The 17,504-nt window shown below is 40.5% G+C and overlaps 1 protein-coding gene across 1 annotated transcript; it reads right to left on the minus strand.

Annotated features, from left to right (window-relative positions):
- Positions 1 to 8,323: 8,323 nt before the first annotated feature.
- Positions 8,324 to 15,522, minus strand: LOC307248465 (cytochrome P450 2A10-like; the record flags this gene model as incomplete). Its single annotated transcript, XM_080024861.1, has 9 exons — positions 8,324 to 8,505; positions 8,919 to 9,060; positions 10,391 to 10,578; positions 11,143 to 11,284; positions 11,561 to 11,737; positions 11,859 to 12,019; positions 12,705 to 12,854; positions 13,231 to 13,393; positions 15,352 to 15,522. The coding sequence occupies 9 exons, from the start codon at positions 15,520 to 15,522 to the stop codon at positions 8,324 to 8,326; spliced, it is 1,476 nt and encodes a 491-aa protein (XP_079880987.1).
- Positions 15,523 to 17,504: the final 1,982 nt, after the last annotated feature.

The following is a 17,504-nucleotide window of genomic DNA, read 5'->3' on the forward strand; positions in this document are numbered from 1 at the left end:
GATGAATAATTCTACTCTGCACACAAAGCAATAGTTACTGCAAACTCTCATAGGTCTGTACATGCGGTAAAGATTTGCAATTTGGTGCAAAGTGCAGCTTCAACATTAATGCAGATAAATGTTTTGAATGTCACTTAATAATAACAAAATAAATAATAAAAATAGACAGACAATTACAAAGCATAGTTGTACATGAGTCACTTTTAAACAAAATGTTTCCAACCTACTCTTGAAAGAATAAGACACACATAAACACACACAAACAGAAGTCAGAGTAGTAGTAACACTAGACACATTCGTTATAATGAAAACAACTATAAAATACAAATGTAAATGGCTCATTTCCTTTACAAAATGAGGACAATCATCCCAGAAATAACAGCGTTTTGGACGAGTATACTTTCATATTCACCTGTAATGCAGCTTCAGTCATACAGTGAATCCCTCCTAACTGAGCTCAAACTATGATTCCACTTCCTTTAAAGACTCCAGGAGAGAAACACACCCACAGCAGCAGGGCTAGAGCCAGATCTACAGGCGCACCACCCAATCACAATCATGAAAATAATAATGTGAATGAATCAATGAAGAAATAAATGAACGAAAATAGTGAGGGGCCCGAAGAATGGTTCAAGAAAACCCTAATTGACAAACAAGTTAGAGGAGGAGAGACCCTGCCCGGAGAAAGCCCGGGGCCCCCGTCTGGAGCCAGGCCCAGAGAGGGGGCCGGGTCTGCCACAGGGCCCGAAGATACTCACGAGCCCCCGGCTGAGTGCTACTACGTTGGAGTTTACCCCGCTGGACGAGAGGGTGGCCTCCCTACGCCTCTGGGTTGTGGGGGGAAGACTCTGACTGTGGTCTGAGCATATGCAGCAAACAGCAGTTCAGAGTGTTCTGCCTTCTTGGAGACCCTGAGCACAGTCCTGCATGGGGCTCCGGTAGGGGACTCCATAGCTCTGCTGGGAGATGTGCAGCGATGGAGACACCTGGAGAGGCGTGATCAGGAGGAACGGCCTTCCCGGTCTGAACCAGGGCCGGCGCTAGCCAGGGGCCAGGGTGGGTCGTGCCCACCCAAATGTGGGCTGTGCCCACCCAATCAAATTTTTTTTTTTTTTTTTTTTTTTTTTTTTGTTGGAAGAAGTCCAGGCACACTATCGGACGGACCTGTTCATTCGCTGTCCAAGAAAATGTCAAATAAAATTCAGACAATTAATTAATACTAAAGAATATACCATTACCATGCATTGCTTCTAATTGTATTATTGGGTGGGCACTGGGCAGGACAGCCTGCCTCCAAGTTACCCACCCGCTTATAGTGGTCACTGGTCAGCAGAGCCGTCCCGAAGCATAAGCGAATGAGCGGTTGCTTAGGGTCCCGACTGCCAGGGGGCCCCCCCCCCAATTTTTTTTTTTATTTAGTTTTTTTTTTAAGTTTGTGTGTTTGATATCAACATCATATTATGTAAATGTAAATTATCATAACATAAAAGGATAAAAGGAATACAATGTTTTGGTAGATAGTTAATAGCTTAATAATTGAATCAGTTCATCTGGGAGGTAATCAGAGGTTAACTGATCACGTCACGTTCAAGTCCATGGCATGCACAGTGTGCATTGAGTTTATTTAAAAATATTTGAAAATGGGGCTGCCCTCAGTTGCCCATGCACTGTGTATATTGTAGTCTATAGCCTATTTCAGCCTCGTCTGTGGAAAAAAAGATAACTGGACAACAGAGTTCTTCTGCTTCGTTCCTCTCACTGCATTTAAATTAATTCATTATATTACAGAAAAATATGTCCCGTAAAAGAAAAAGAGCACCAAGCCCATCCCAGAGGACCCTGCATAATATTTTATTTCAAATTTATATTTCTATGGAAAATCCATGTGTCTTTCTTCAATAGCTTCTAATTCATCCGACCCAGTGTCTCCAAATTATTTGTTCACACAAAATTCCTCAGATTTAGCCTCTTAATTTTCCTCTCAAAGTGCACCAGATTCATGCATTTCACTTTAAAAAGGTAAAAAAAAATCTCCCGGGGGGGGCATACCCCCGGACCCCCCTAGCAGGGTCGTGACCTCGACTGGCTACTATTTTCACCCAGCTGGACATCGGAGGCAATAGTGGAAAGACTATATATCTATAGTGTGTATAGTATATAGCTCTGGACTACCACCATCCAGGTTGCCCAGTCCCAAAGCTTTCTCTTCAATCAGCTCAGGCTGCCTACAGTTAATACTGCGATTAAAAAAAAAGATACATTATGTAGTATATAATGTATATTATATGTTATTCATAAACATTTTGGAAAAAAAAAACATCCAAGAATCAAATTTCCCACACAGCAACACTCAAAGTTTATTTGCATATTGTGTTCTACACAATTCACAGTAAATGTGCCAAAAAGCAGACGCAGATATCTTACAAGGGCAAAAAAATTCTGCTTGCCCGCTCTGTGCGCGCTTGCATCTTCGGTCTCTCTGCCCAGTGTGCCCACCTAAAATTTCTACAGGCCCACCCTAATCTAACTGTCTAGAACCGGGCCTGGGTGCGTTACTATGAATTGATTGAATAAACTGTGTAGCCTAGTCCGAACGCACCCCTGGCTCCATACTACAAAAACTGCTAGTGAAGAGACTGGTGTGTTTTAAGTTGTGTTTTATTCAGTGTGGATGACATTATAACTGCGCCGTCACGTCAGTCAGCCGGAGCGCCTGTTTAGTGAATTTTATTTTTCTCTCTCTCTCTGTTGTGTGAGCGTGCGCGTTGCCGCAGTAACCTAACCACCTATCAATCCACGGTTGAAACGTGCTCTCCCTGAGTTTGTTTGCATCGCCCTTGTGAGTAAGTGCAAGGAGTTTCCCGATCTCTACAAATTATAATTTATGCACGTTATTAAACGGCCGCGATTCACCGGTTGCAACAGCTGTTTAGCATGTCATCACAAGCCGAACATTGCTATTGTTCTTTTCCTGGGATCTGTGTGCTGCTGTGCATGTTAAAGAAGGAAATAAACATAGGATAAATCCTTACTCCTCCTCTCATCGTCTCATGCTTCATGACGTGTTTGGCCTTAAGTGGTGTTTTAGCCGACACCCCTGAACTGAATCCAGTGATAGCAGATCAGCACGGTACATTCAGCAGTTTCCTCTACTACTTTTGTTGAGAACAAAATACTTGAAGTGCAGGATAAACATCTTGCTGTATGTTGATGTGCAATAACAAGCCTATTAAAGGTTGTGTAGCATACAAGTAGGCCTACCTGTCTGTTCTACTCATTTCAACTGACTTGTGAAAACTGCTCAGAAAAATCCAAATTTGTTGACATATAGCAACTTTTTTTTTTACAGTAGGCTAAAGCAAATAGTTACTTTCCCTGGTAACTAGTTACTTCTATTATAAAGTAATTCAGTTACTAACTCAGTTACTTTTTGGAACAAGTAGTGAGTAACTATAACTAATTACTTTTTTAAAGTAACGTTCCCAACACTGATGGCGTACGAACAGAATCAATAGTTCAGTAGCCTGGATGTGCTGCTCTGAAAAGTAATGTCATATAAATGCTGTCTGAAGTGACGGAGCACTTTAACACATCATTTAATCACTTTAACACATAATTACATCCTGATGAGTTGAAAATAGTGGGTCGGGCTGTTTGGAGTGTCAGATACTTAAAGCTAATACTTAAGCTACCCTTAAGGCTGCAATAGGCCCTTAGTACTAAGTAAAAATTTCATGAATTCCAATATTACCGAGATTGAGGTCGCACTGCCAAAATCAGTCCTGTATTGCATCAAGAGCCACATATGAAAGTTGTCCAAATCGGAAATCACATATGAGCGAATACATTTGGAATTGCACCACTTTTGCATGCAATCTGAATATAGATTGTAGATTTTATTTGACATGGACATGACAATATCATTGGACGAACCAGATGCATTGTTTTCAGTGTATTACCATAAATGCTAGTTTTCAACACCCGACAATGTACGAAATGTAGTGCAAATGTTGTGCAAGTAATCTTTATATTCAGCCAAACGGTTAAAAATCAGCAGCCCTGATTGTATGTAAAAACACACCGTCTGCAACATTTAAATGAGCATGTTAGCCTGTCAAACCATGTACACAGATCTTACACATGACAAAAACGGTTTAAAACGAGCCATTTATCTAAAGCCTGCTCCACTGCAAAGACAGATACACATCATTCACACTGTGTGGATCTAATATGAAGTACATACTATATATCTAAATTTATTTTTGTTCATAGATTGAAGTAAACAACAGTTCTGAGACTGGGGAAGTTTAATGAGGAAGGATAAGATGGTGAGAGGGCCACCGTTACCTTCAAACCCGCATATACAGTACGTCCTTGATTATACATTCAGCACATACAACGCATGTGGTTCCAAGAAGCAAGAATAACTCAGTAGAATAGCGACATTATCCCATGTAAAGTATATAAAGTAAGTAAGTGTGTGTGTGTGTGTGTGTGTGTGTGTGTGTGTGTGTGTGTGTGTGTGTGTGTGTGTGTGTGTGTGTGTGTGAATGGTTGAAATCTGTGAAAAACGCTATATGAGTGGAGTCCATTTATCCTTTGAATCACTGCAAAGGGCCAGAAATCAAACATGCATAGCCCCAGGTAGCTACTGAGCAGCAAAGGCAAGTGTAGGGCGCACAATGGGTTTAATATTATAGTCATCAAATCCAGCATGCAATCAAAGTTGCACTCACAGACATTATTCAACTTCGTCCCTTTAGTGATTAAAAGTATATTCTAGCTCAAAGGAAAAATGACCCATAATACAATCGCTACTCATATCTCAGATCATTTGAATGTGTTGTATCTGTAGATTTCTTGTAGAGCGTGTGTGTGTGTGTGTGTGTGTGTGTGTCAGAAGTTTCCAAGAAGTTTGGGATTTCATGAGCTTTACATCCAACATTTACAGTGAAAATGTATTACAATGCTCAATATGAACCTTATTAAATATTAACATAGATTTTGCCTCAAGAAATAAAGTATCTAAGCACTAAAATAGTTTTTAAAACTTTAAATATAGAGTATATTGATCGATTATTAAATGAAAATGATTGAAAATCTCACAGTGCATATTTTTGGCACAGTAAATGTGCCAAAAAGCAGACGCAGATATCTTACAAGGGCAAACAAATTCTGCTTGCGCGCTCTGCGCGCGCTCGCATCTTCGGTCTCTCTGCCCAGTGTGCCCACCTAAAATTTCTACAGGCCCACCCTAATCTAACTGTCTAGAACCGTGCCTGCTGTCGATCGCTGCGCCGATTCATGCCTCACGTCGACTCGCAACATATGTATAAGTCAAGGCTTTGAATTCAGTGCTGGGGATGTGGAGCTCTTTGGCCATTTCACGTGCCTCTTTTTCCTCTCGTCACATCGTTCTCTATCCAAGCGCACACACCTCTGTCCTGGCCGCATCTGAGTGCGCAGCTCGTGCTCCACCCGAAAATAAATAAATAAACACAAGTTGGACACAGGCCCAGCTGATGATCGCACTGGTCAGTCCATAACTGGACGCTGAATATTACACCGAATATAAAACAACCCGACTTTTTACGACCTATTCCCAGGGGGAAACCCCTTTTGTCAGCACTCCCTTCTGAGAATATGTATCTGCGGCTGCCTGTAGCGTAGGCTACTTCAACAGCGGGTCTCCACACTGTTGATCCGTCTGGACAACGTTAGCCTGCATGCTTAGGATCCAACTGGCCGGCTGGTTTGAACTCATTTGATTGTCTTTTTTATATTTTACGAGTTTACTCCTTGTGCTCTTAATTCAAACCGCATATCGCATCAGCTCACGTGATGAGAAACATAATCAGACTCCGTTTTTTCTCTCTCTCTATCTCTCTCTCTCTCCTCTCTCTGTTCCCACTCCTATCCTCAAAAAAATAAAAAAATGTATATGCCTAAAATAGATAGCAGATTTTTTTGCAAGTTAAATGGGAAATAAACTAATAAGAGATAACAATAAATATGAGACAGATATATTTTTATATATTTTCATTGTGATATATATATTAGGGCTGTCAAACGATTAAAATTTTTAATCAGATCAATCACAGGATTCTGTGGATTAATCACGATTAATTTTACCATTCGAAATATGCCCGAAAAATTTGAATTTTCTCTGTATATTGTTGTATGAACGGAAAGATAAATGACAGAAGGTGGATATGTACATTTAAAATTAGTATGTTTATTAATTGAAAATCCAAATGATGGTTTTAATACTGAAAGTAAATTTAAATCAAACTAAAATATATAGGCCTACCTACCAAACCATAATTCAATTGGTCTGTCTCTTTACTATGTCTTTGGGCAAATATAGGATAGGCTATAGAATGGCATTTATTTGGTGAATCTATAGGTTGTGCATTCTTGAATACAACTTGATTACAGACCGCTGTGTGTGTGTGTGTGTGTGCGTGTGCGACCGCACGTGCGTTTGTACGCGCGACCGCATGCGTGCGTTTGTACGCGTGACCGCTTCCTAGGGGACTGTTCATGTGTGCCAGGAAGCCGACGTTATGTTGATGTCTGATCACACACACCTCTGAAAACTGCAGACGTTTGTGTCCTCGCGGGCTCTGAACAGAGCGGACAATGTTTCTCCTCCTGTTGCTCCCGACATCAACTGTCACCCGCGGCAGTTTAAAACCTTAAAACACGGCATGGGCTAACGTGCTGCTATGTTTGGCTGCGCGCAGCTACTGATCCTGGGTCAGCCACAACTATAGAGTGACTGTAGTACAGAGCCGGTGGGATGTACGGGGCGGATCATTCTGCACATGCGTTAAATGCGTTAAAAAAATTAACGCCGATAATTCCAGAAATTAATCACCCTGCGTTAACGCGATAATTTTGTCAGCCCTAATATATATACATATTTATTTATATTTTTATATACTATCTATGCAATAACCCTACTATTTTTTTACGTTGTCTCCTTCCACTTCCTTGTGAAATCCTCTGCAGGGATTCTCGAGCAGGCGCAGAAGCAAACTCCGATATGCGATGTCCGATCCCTGTATACATGCAGAGAGAATGCCGACAATGAACGAGTTATCTAGGTGTCCTTATCTGACTTCTCTTGTCCGTTATTGTGCCGATTTGTGTGCGAAGTAGATCGGATAAAGGTGTTTACATGCAGTTTAAAAGTCCTGTTGAAGTCTTATTTGTTTAGTTACCCGATTATGAGTCTGCATGTAAACGCACTGACTGTCTCACTTTACCCCACAGCATTTGTCTCACTTTACCCCACTGCCACAATTTGAGAGAAAACTACCTCTCTCAGCAATTCAGGCTAATCTTCAGTTATCATCATCACATGGTTTCATATGTTGGTAGTTCATCAACATGTGTGATATAAGTTTTTCTACTTGAATCAATTTGATTAGGCACAACAATCGATTAAGCTGACAGCAAGAAAATTTACTTTTACATGCAAAAAAGACATTTTTGTGAAAAAAAAACATGCTCACAACATTACCATGAGGTCCTCTCTTTCATGGCCAAGGTGAAATGAGAGGGGCTTGAAAACATATATCTCAAATGACCAAAAATGTGTTCCGTGTCCTAGATACCCGATGTCTCACATTCCCCCGTCCTCCCCTACATTAATACAATTGAAAATAGAATAAAATCAAAAGATGAGAATACATTAAAAGAAAGAGAAAGCGAGAGAGAGAGAAAAAGATATAAGGGGAAGCAGGAATGTATTTATTGTAAATATTACCTATATTATTTTACCTAATTTTATCCTTTTGTTTTTATTGCACCGTGGGTCGGAGATAAACGGAATTTCGATCCCTCTGTATGTCTGGAGCATATTGTAGAAATTGACAAATAAAGCTGACTTTGACTGTTGAATCTCTTGAATCTAGAATCCTTCACCGAGGCGTGGCGATGATGTTGCCCCGGCGATACATCAAAAGGAAGAGAGAGAGAGTGAGAGTGTGTGTGTGTGTGTGTGTGTGTGTGTGTGTGTGTGTGTGTGTGTAAGTAAGTAAGTAAGCTTTATTTATAGAGCGCCCTTCACAGACCAGGGTCACAAAGCGCTTCACAATGCGCTTTACATATCTTAACACATTTTATACACACACTCAAACACCGATGGCAGTAGCTGCCATGCAAGGCGCTTTCTGAACCATCGGGAGCAATTTGGGGTTCAGTGTCTTGCCCAGGGACACTTCGACATGTGTGTGTGTGTGTGTGTGTGTGTGTGTGTGTGTGTGTGTGTGTGTGTGTGTGTGTGTGTTTGTTGAATGTTGAATCTCTTGGATCTTCAGCGAGGTGTGGCGATGATGTGTCCCCGGCGGGGCAGGTTGGCGAAGCTGCTGTACTCTGGCTCCAGGTTTATACTGTCCGGCCCTTCAGAGCAGGAGAAGGTGAAGTCTCTCAGCAGAGATACTATGAAGATGAACAGCTCCATACGCGCCAGAGACTCCCCAACACACGCTCTCTTTCCTGGGGAGAGACAGAGACACCCAATGGATGGTTTTAGACTTTGATTTAATTTTATTTATTTATTTACGGCTCTCGACCATAGTACATGGTGTGGAGCACAACATATTCAAATAATAACCGGCAAAACAATGGTGTACGGCATGGACGAAAACAAAAACATTAATGGTAGGACATTTTTCAGAAAAGGTTCCTGTTTTACCAATAACTTTTTGCCTATTTAGACTTTATTGTCCCCAAAGGGAAATTCTTCTTCATATCACAAGTATAGTTATGGGCTGCACACCGACAGACATTAACAGATGGACAACAAACACAAGAAAAATAACATGCAGACAGAATATATAAACAGAGTGGGACTGGGGTCTTTTAAAAAACAATGTTTTTTCCTTAGCTAACATAGCACTGTGTCTTACCTGCAGCAAACGGTAGGAAAGCAGGATTTTTCTTGAAGTTTCCATTCTGGTCCAAGAAGTGCTGCGGGTTGAAGGAGCCAGGAGTCTCCCACTGCTTCTCCTCTTTCAGCACAGAGTGCAACAAGGGAATCACCAGAGTGTCCTATTCAGACATGTTAGTGTCAATTCAATTCAATTCAATTCAATTCAATTCAATTCAAATGTACAGAGCACATTTTAGATCAATAACATTTGACCAAAATACTGTACATTCAAAAATTGACGTATACTATTATACGTTTATATTATATATTATATTATATTTTTGTATTACCTAATTCATAATTTTTTTTTGTTTTAGCAACTACTACATAGTTATGCATTACCTACTACATAGGTTACTACATAGTAGTTACTACAATGTTGTGTACCTTATTGTAAAGTGTTACCCATTGCCTCACTGATGTCAAAACTTGGATGCAACACAACTTCCTCAAACTAAATTGCAATAAATCAGAAATCCTTATCCTTGGCCCAAACTCCCTCACCCGCTCCACCCAGGACTTCTCACTTAATATTGATGGTTCCATTGTCACCCCCTCCACTCACATCCGCAACCTAGGTATCATCCTTGACCCCACCCTCTCATTCCTCCCCCATGTAAACCACATTACAAAAACAGCCTTCTTCCACCTCAGGAACATCACTCGTCTCTGTCCCTCCCTATCACTCTCAGCCGCTGAAACTCTGGTCCACGCATTCATTTCATCCCGCCCTGACTACTGTAACTCCATCCTATACGGCTCATCAAAACACTTACTTAATAAACTGCAATATGTTCAAAACTCTGCAGCCCATATGCTCACATTCACCCGCCGCTCAGACCACATCACCCCTGTCCTCCAAGACCTCCACTGGCTTCCCATCAAATACCGGATTGATTTCAAAATATTACTCATCACCTTCAAAGCCCTCAACAACCTGCCCCCCCCCCCCCCCCCCCCCCCCCCCCCCCCCCCTACCTCTCGGACCTTCTCCACCGCCATACCCCTACCCGCTGTCTCAGGTCCTCAGATGCCAACCTCCTCCACCCCATCAGGACCAACCTCCGGTCCTGGGGAGATAGAGCCTTTGCTGCAGCCGCCCCCGCCCTCTGGAATGGCCTACCCAACGACATCCGCAATACCAACACTCTTTCTTCCTTCAAAACAGCCCTAAAAACACACCTTTTCACCCTTGCTTTTAACCGTTAAACGTTACGTTTTGTTTGTTTGTTTTGTTTAGCTTTTGTGAAGCGTCTTTGAGCACTGGGAAAAGCGCTATATAAATTTGATCTATTATTATTATTATTATTATAGAAATACAAAGTCAATATTGACAAACAGACAACAAATAAATGCTACTGTGTTACAAGCCACTATACCAGTAATACTAAACTATACTATATACAGTTAAAGTGCATTTTTTCTCAAGGAATACGATATCATGAATACCTTGGGGATAGAATAGCCCCTGAATGTGATGTCCTGTAGTGTGTAGTGAGGAATGCCCAGCGGGACAATGTCCAGGAAACGCTGCACCTCATGTATGACAGCGTCTGAGAAGGGGAGGGACTTCCTGTCCTCCATTCTAGGGCAACGCTCACGTCCAATCACTGAGTCAATCTCTTCATGCATTTTCTCTAGAGGGGAAAAAAGCAAAAAGTAGTTTTACTGTTATTAGATTTGATTTGATTAAAAAGAAAAATTGATAATGTAGAAGAAAGCAGAAAGGGTCATACAGATAGTAAAGATATTACACAAATAGAAAATGTAATGAGATACATGATTGACACTTGATGCTTCTGGAAGAACACACTTATTTAACCCATTCGTCATTGTTAGTAAACAAAATGATTTTACTCTTAAAACCATCCACGTACATAATTTTATTGACCAAGTATCTAACTAAATAGAATGTAGCCTATTGCTCATATGTTCATATTAAATATAAAGCATAATTGCTTGCATATGTATTAACATTACTCAGAAAATATAACCCAGTAATTGATATATTTTGTTACAACAACAACAAAAAATTTAAACTATCAACTATTAAAATATATATTTCAAACTATAAATAAACACCCAAAGCTAATACCTATGAAAGCTATTATTCGGCAGGTTTAGGTTTATTCATTTCTATTATGATGATGTATTTAGAAATGTACAAATCAGATAATGGTGTCTTCAGTGCGGGGACCTACCCTGTATGTGTGGGTTTTTGATCAGCACACTGAGAGCATATCTCATGGTGGAGCTGGTGGTCTCTGTTCCCGCCAGGAATAGATTAAACACTGTAGAGACCAAGTTCTCAAAGTGGAACTCAGTTGAGGGATTGTCCTTTTCCTGAAAGGACAAAGTGGTAAAAGTGCTTTAAGATCAACACAAATACACTTCAAGATTATATTGTGTAAAAGTCTCATTTGAGTAATTGCATTCTTTTATTTTTTTAACAAGATATTCTTAAAATCAGCTACAGCAATTACTAATGTATTCTTAGCAAACAAAGTGATGTTAACAAATGTATTTTAATGGGTTCAACGGCTTTTTAGGATAATATAAGATAGGCCTATATGTATTAGTGCTCTTAACGAAACAAATGATCCTGAAGTTGATTCCAACCTGATTTATTCGTATGAGAAAGCAGTCGATGTAGTCTCTGGGGGAGCTGGGGTCCAGTGTGTCCTTGTGCTCCTGGATCTTCTGCTCCACAAACCCTCTCACCTCCTCAATCTGAGCAAAGACTGTGTGCTGAGGGCCGGGCACATGCTCCATGAGCCAGGGGAAGATGTTATACATCTGTGGGGGGGAGGGAGGGAGGGATGGATGGATGGATGGATGGATGGATGGATGGATGGATGGATGGATGGATGGATGGATGGATGGATAGATAGATAGATAGATAGAAAGAGCACCTTACCTGACCTATAGGGCTGCTATTGAACCTTAACACCCCAGCTATGATGTTGAGCAGGCGTATGAACTCCTTGTCTTCGTAGGTGAAGCGTTGGCCAAACACCATGCAGCAGACCACGTTGGACACGGTGCGGCTCAACAGGAACATGGGGTCAAACGGCTTGGCTGGAGCAAGGGAGGACAAAACAGGAGAAAAACACTGACTATAGTCTTTTTCATATACAGGTGATACTCATATTATTAGAATATCATGGAAAAATGAATTAGAATTGAGGCAAGAATTCATGCAAAAGGGGCCCAAAACAAGCACTAAGTACATATGGATGATTATACTTTATAGAGGGCCGACATTTCTGTATTTAAAATCCCTTTTTTATTGATTTCATGCAATATTAAAGTTTTCTGAGATTTTGAATTTGGGCGTTTCATAAGCTGTAAGCCATAATAATCAAATTGGAATATCTCACTTTGCATGTAATGAGTCTATATAACATATCAGTTTCACCTTTTAAGTTGAAATACTGAAATAAATGAACTTTTGCACGATATTCTAATTTTTCGAGTTTCACCTGTAAATGAATGTCGGTTACATTCAATCAAGCCATCGCCAAACGAGTTGACACAGAATTGATTAAGCCTATATCTGCTCCACAAAGCTGTCTCTGGTGCAGGAGCTCAGAAAGTGCTCACAAAATGTTTCAGTTGGACGTACAGCAGAAGGTTGTTGTAATTACTCAGAATTTCTCAAGGGGGGGCGACAGCAGCTACGCACTATCGCTTTAACTTGACAAAGTAATTCGCTCTGAAATGTGTGCTCTCATCTCATTACAACATGTGAAAGCCTATATACCTTTGTATGTGTCTATGCGGTCTTTCAAGTGCTGGCTCTCCTCCTGGATCCACTGCTCCATGCCTTTGCGTCCCATCCCAAAGTCTCTGAGCGTTGTCAGGGTGAAACGTCGCAGCTGCCGCCAGCGCTCCCCGTTACTGACAGCCAGACCTGACAGATACAAATGATGATCAACAACTAAAATCCATTCAGGAAAAAGCCCATGTACTGTAGCTACAGAGACATGCAGAATAATGTTAGAATAGTGGTTGTGACATTTTACTGGTCGGTACTTGTGGCATTTTGTTTTGTGCTTGTGTGTTGTGTTGTATGTTTGTAGTTTTTTAATGTTTCTTCTAAGCCATCAACCTGCCAGGGACTACAGGTGAAAATTAGCATTAGCACTGTATGGCTAAATCTGGCACATTTACATGTTGAACTCTGGTGCTCATTTATTAATGTGTGCTGTCCCTTCTAAAAAAAAGAAAAAAAAAGAAAATACCAATACAAATACAAATACATGAAGCTGTGTCTTGTAGTGTTATACCGTAGCCGTTGGTAACTTTGATCAGAAATGGAACTGGTCCTCTGCCTGTGAAGTCATCAGCTTGGTCCACCAGAGCCTCCTTCACTGCGTCATAGCCAATCAGAACAACAGCTCGCTTCCAGCCCAGGTAAAACGTCATCACAGGACCATAGGTTTCACTAAACTAGAAAAATACATGATTTCAAACCAGTTTTTGTTAAAGGGTTAGTTCAGGATTTTGGACCTAGGGCCTGATTCCCAAGTTAGCCTGAGTGTTATTTATCATTGGAGACAGTTTTCAACACATTTCATTCAGTCCTTCGAGTTGCAGAGTTGGCTCGTGCTAGGCTAGCGCACGGGATTGGGGTCAAGCAGAGCTGCTACTAAAACAGTCTTACCCACTCCACAGTACACCCGAGGCTAATCAATTATAACGCTAGACTATCGATGTAAATGTCTGTGTTGATAGAATAATGTTAGAAATAAAAACAACCTCGCATTGCATGAATTGTCGCATTTTGAGGGACTACTTTCTCAGCAGAAGCGGAATTTTACTTTGCTATGTAACCGAATCACTACAGCAGAAAGTAAACAGAGCAGCATGGGACAGAAACTGAAACGAACGACTAGGCAACATGGTGCGTCAGTGTGCATCCAGGAATTGTACAAATAAACCCTACAGATGGACACCACAAAGTTTCCACAAATGTCCAGTGCAAGATCCAGAAAGGACGCAACTGTGGCTTGTTGCTGCTGGCTTGGACATCAGTACACCGGTGGAAACTGTTCGCGAACGATGTATTTGTAGCGATAATTTCAGACCGGACGACTTCGAGAAAATAACAATAAGAAATCCCTGAAAACGAATGCGGTGCCATATCCGTCTTTCAGATGCACCAACAGGCACTGATGAACAGGTAATAACTTTTGGTAGGCTACTCTAGCTAATAGCTTGCCCCTTTCATAATGTTAGCCTACTGATAGATTGATGATGACATATGCATTTTGGAGAGTGACAACGTTAGCTAATGGTATAGCTACAGGTACCTGGCTGGGCTAATTGCAAACTCCCGTTGTTCTGTCCCGGTCCTCTACTGCAGCTCCAGCGGGGGCTGTCCGTCTCTAAAGACGCTCTTTCTCTTTCTGCCCTTTGAGCATCCATCTCTCCCAGTTCTTCATCAGTGTATTCCGGCTCGTACAGGTACGGTTTGGCGGATACAACAAATTCCTCATAATCATCTTCAAAAGCAGACGCATCGCTAAGTCCTCCAAACGTGGCCATATCTTGTTTATTGAATAGGCTAATAAAATTCCTTCGTGCACTGTAGGCTACTCTGCGTCTGTAGCAATGACAGCGGCAGGTGAAATACCTAGATCCGGTAACCTAGGTATCAGTCCGCCGCTGCCGCATATAAACACTGCTGCTGAGACACACCGAGTCTCTCAAAATGCAATATGCAAGGTTGGTTTTATTTCTAAAATTATTCTATCAACACAGACATTTACATCTGTAGTCTAGCGTTATAATTGATTAGCCTCGGGTGTACTGTGGAGTGGGTAAGACTGTTTTAGTAGCAGGCTAGGTTTGACCCCAATCCCGTGCGCTAGCCTAGCACGAGCCAACTCTGCAACTCGAAGGACTGAATGAAATGTGTTGAAAACTGTCTCCAATGATAAATAACACTCAGGCTAACTTGGGAATCAGGCCCTAGGTCCAAAATCCTGAACTAACCCTTTAATATACTGTAGCCCAATATTTCATTTAGCCTCAGTGGGCTTCAGTTAGTACGCAATATGACCCTAAGATCATAAGCACAACTAAGAAAAACCCGCCAAAAAAAACAGCAATAATCTTTAACTGGGATTTTTTTTGATAAACCTCAGGGAGAGTGACAGAGAGAACATGGACAGACAGCAATGCACCAGATGGTAGGTATACAAAACAGACCATAGGAAAATAAGAAAAGGAGTATGAATAAAGGTTAAATGAGATAAATGAAAATGAGTACAATCATTGACGAATAATGTTAACATGCAGTTAGGACGAATTTAATTATAATGTTTGCAATTTGCATAAAAATTCTGATAACATGACCCGGAATCATTGTGAAGAGTGACATTTAACTGTGTTCCCAACCTCACCTTGAGGAAGCTTTTAAAAGGTGCATTCTTGTCCAGTAGTGGCAGGTTGCCAATGAGAGGGAATGCTGTGGGTCCCGGAGGCAAACGAGCATTCTTAGTGTTTCTGACACTCAAGAACCACAGTAGAGCAAATATTAGCCCCGCCAAAATCAGCGTTTCAAAATAGGCCATAATGCTCTTTACGCGCGTGTGTGTGTGTGTGTCTGTATGTCTGTGTGTCTGTCTGTCTGTCTGTCTGTGTGTCTGTCGGTGTGTCTTCTTTGGTTCAACAGATTTCTCTTCTGCTCTCTTTCACCCAGTGATAAGCGTTTATGTGTCTATATCTCAATGTTTGTTTTTAATAACTAACCAAGAGTTGGCAGGAGCAGCACAGCAACAGGTAAAAGGTAACTGCTGTTTATTTAAAATGCACCTTCACCTTATTGCTTTTTGTTGGGTAAACAAACACCAGATTGTAGGCGCAATAATGTGTAATATATAAAAATGTAGTGGCATTAAGTGGTAAAAGTTCTTTATTGCAACGCTCCCTTGTTGGTAACCCCTCCTTTTTCGGATTAGCTACAGTGGCATTAGTACTTTTTCTTTGTCTTTCAACAGGTGCATTTCCCAGGACACCCACTATATATGAAAATGCACGTGTTCATTAAGTTTGTCCATTCTGTGCTACTGTAGATACATGGCAGTACAAACTGGCGGTCACCGTGTTGGGTGACCCACTCCTATGTAGATATGAAAGGCTCATTCTAAGGAAATAAAATAAAAAACAACCTTTTACCGTTTCAAGTGATTGTACGCTTATTAAAATGTACTTATTATTAAACATATTTCATTCCATTTCTACCAAGTCTGTTCAGAAACATGCAAATAAATTCTACACACTGCACCTTTAAAGCCACGCTGCCCAAGTAAACAGTTGTGGATGGAAACGGTTGTGGACTGGACTGTGGTTGACAGTTTAGTTATGTAACATATTCTATGTTTATTTTGTACGCACTCTGCCATTAGAGAGAGAGAGACAGAGAGAGAAAGAGAGAGAGAGAGAGAGAGAGAGATCAGGATTAAAGGGTGCGATTGAGGAAAGAGGGATAATTTACGTAGAATTTATTTTTGAAAAAAAGGGCTTACAATGAATTAGATCAAATATGAAGAAAGTCAACGATCAGAATTGAAATGCGATCAAAAGCTTAATATAAAACACCAGCCTTCACTTTGACATAACAATGAATATGAACACATACAATGTATTAACAAGTGCTTTAAACAAATACATCACAAAACATTTTAGGACCCTAACCCAAAAATTGATCAATAACAAGAGTTGGGGAGGGGCTGCCCTTTATACACAGAGTACACACCTTTCAGGAAGCCATGCACGATGACTGCAGAAATATATGTCCCTCACAATGATGACTATATAACTTACATTGCTTTATTGTGATACAAAATGTGTGTGTTTAGTTGATATTTGCTGTTACATCAATGGTAAAGCATACAGTACTGTCAGACTCAAATATAAGGAACAGCTTCTCTTTAAACCTGCAGTGTGTAGAATTATGGGTTCTATTTCCTAGCAGATTTTGTAGAAAGTAATTATAATATCCATAAGTACATTTAATTTAGAGCATAATAGCTGAACATTTCTTTTTGATTTTTTTTGTTTTCCCTTAGAAAGGGTCTCATATATGTCCATATTTCTGCATATTTTGGACCAAGGCCTAGTGCCGCCATCTTGAAAGTGTCATAGTTGGAATGTCATCAGGTGCATCGTTTAAAATTTAGAATTGTTCTTGTCCTTGAAGGCCACTGTAGCTTCTGTTATTATTCTAAAGGGTTGGGGTTACCCAGGGAGTGTTGCATTCTAGAACTTTGTAGAACTTTCTTGATGATGTCATATTACACACTGCATATATACATATTCTCTTTGTATACATTTGAATTGCTCCTGTGTTATCTGTGAACATATGCTTTATTGCATAACACAAATAAAACGTATTACTATGATAGAAATGTATTTTTAGTCCTTTTATAAAAATGGTAATACATCTGTACAAGAATTGTGTAAGTACATGTTAAGATAAAGATATTTATTTTCATATTCTGTAATTCTGCATATGACAGACAGGAAGACTAAATATGAAAAATGTATTTATAAA

This window comes from Ammodytes marinus (assembly GCF_949987685.1).
Source record: "Ammodytes marinus genome assembly, chromosome: 3".
Lineage (NCBI taxonomy): Eukaryota > Metazoa > Chordata > Actinopteri > Uranoscopiformes > Ammodytidae > Ammodytes > Ammodytes marinus.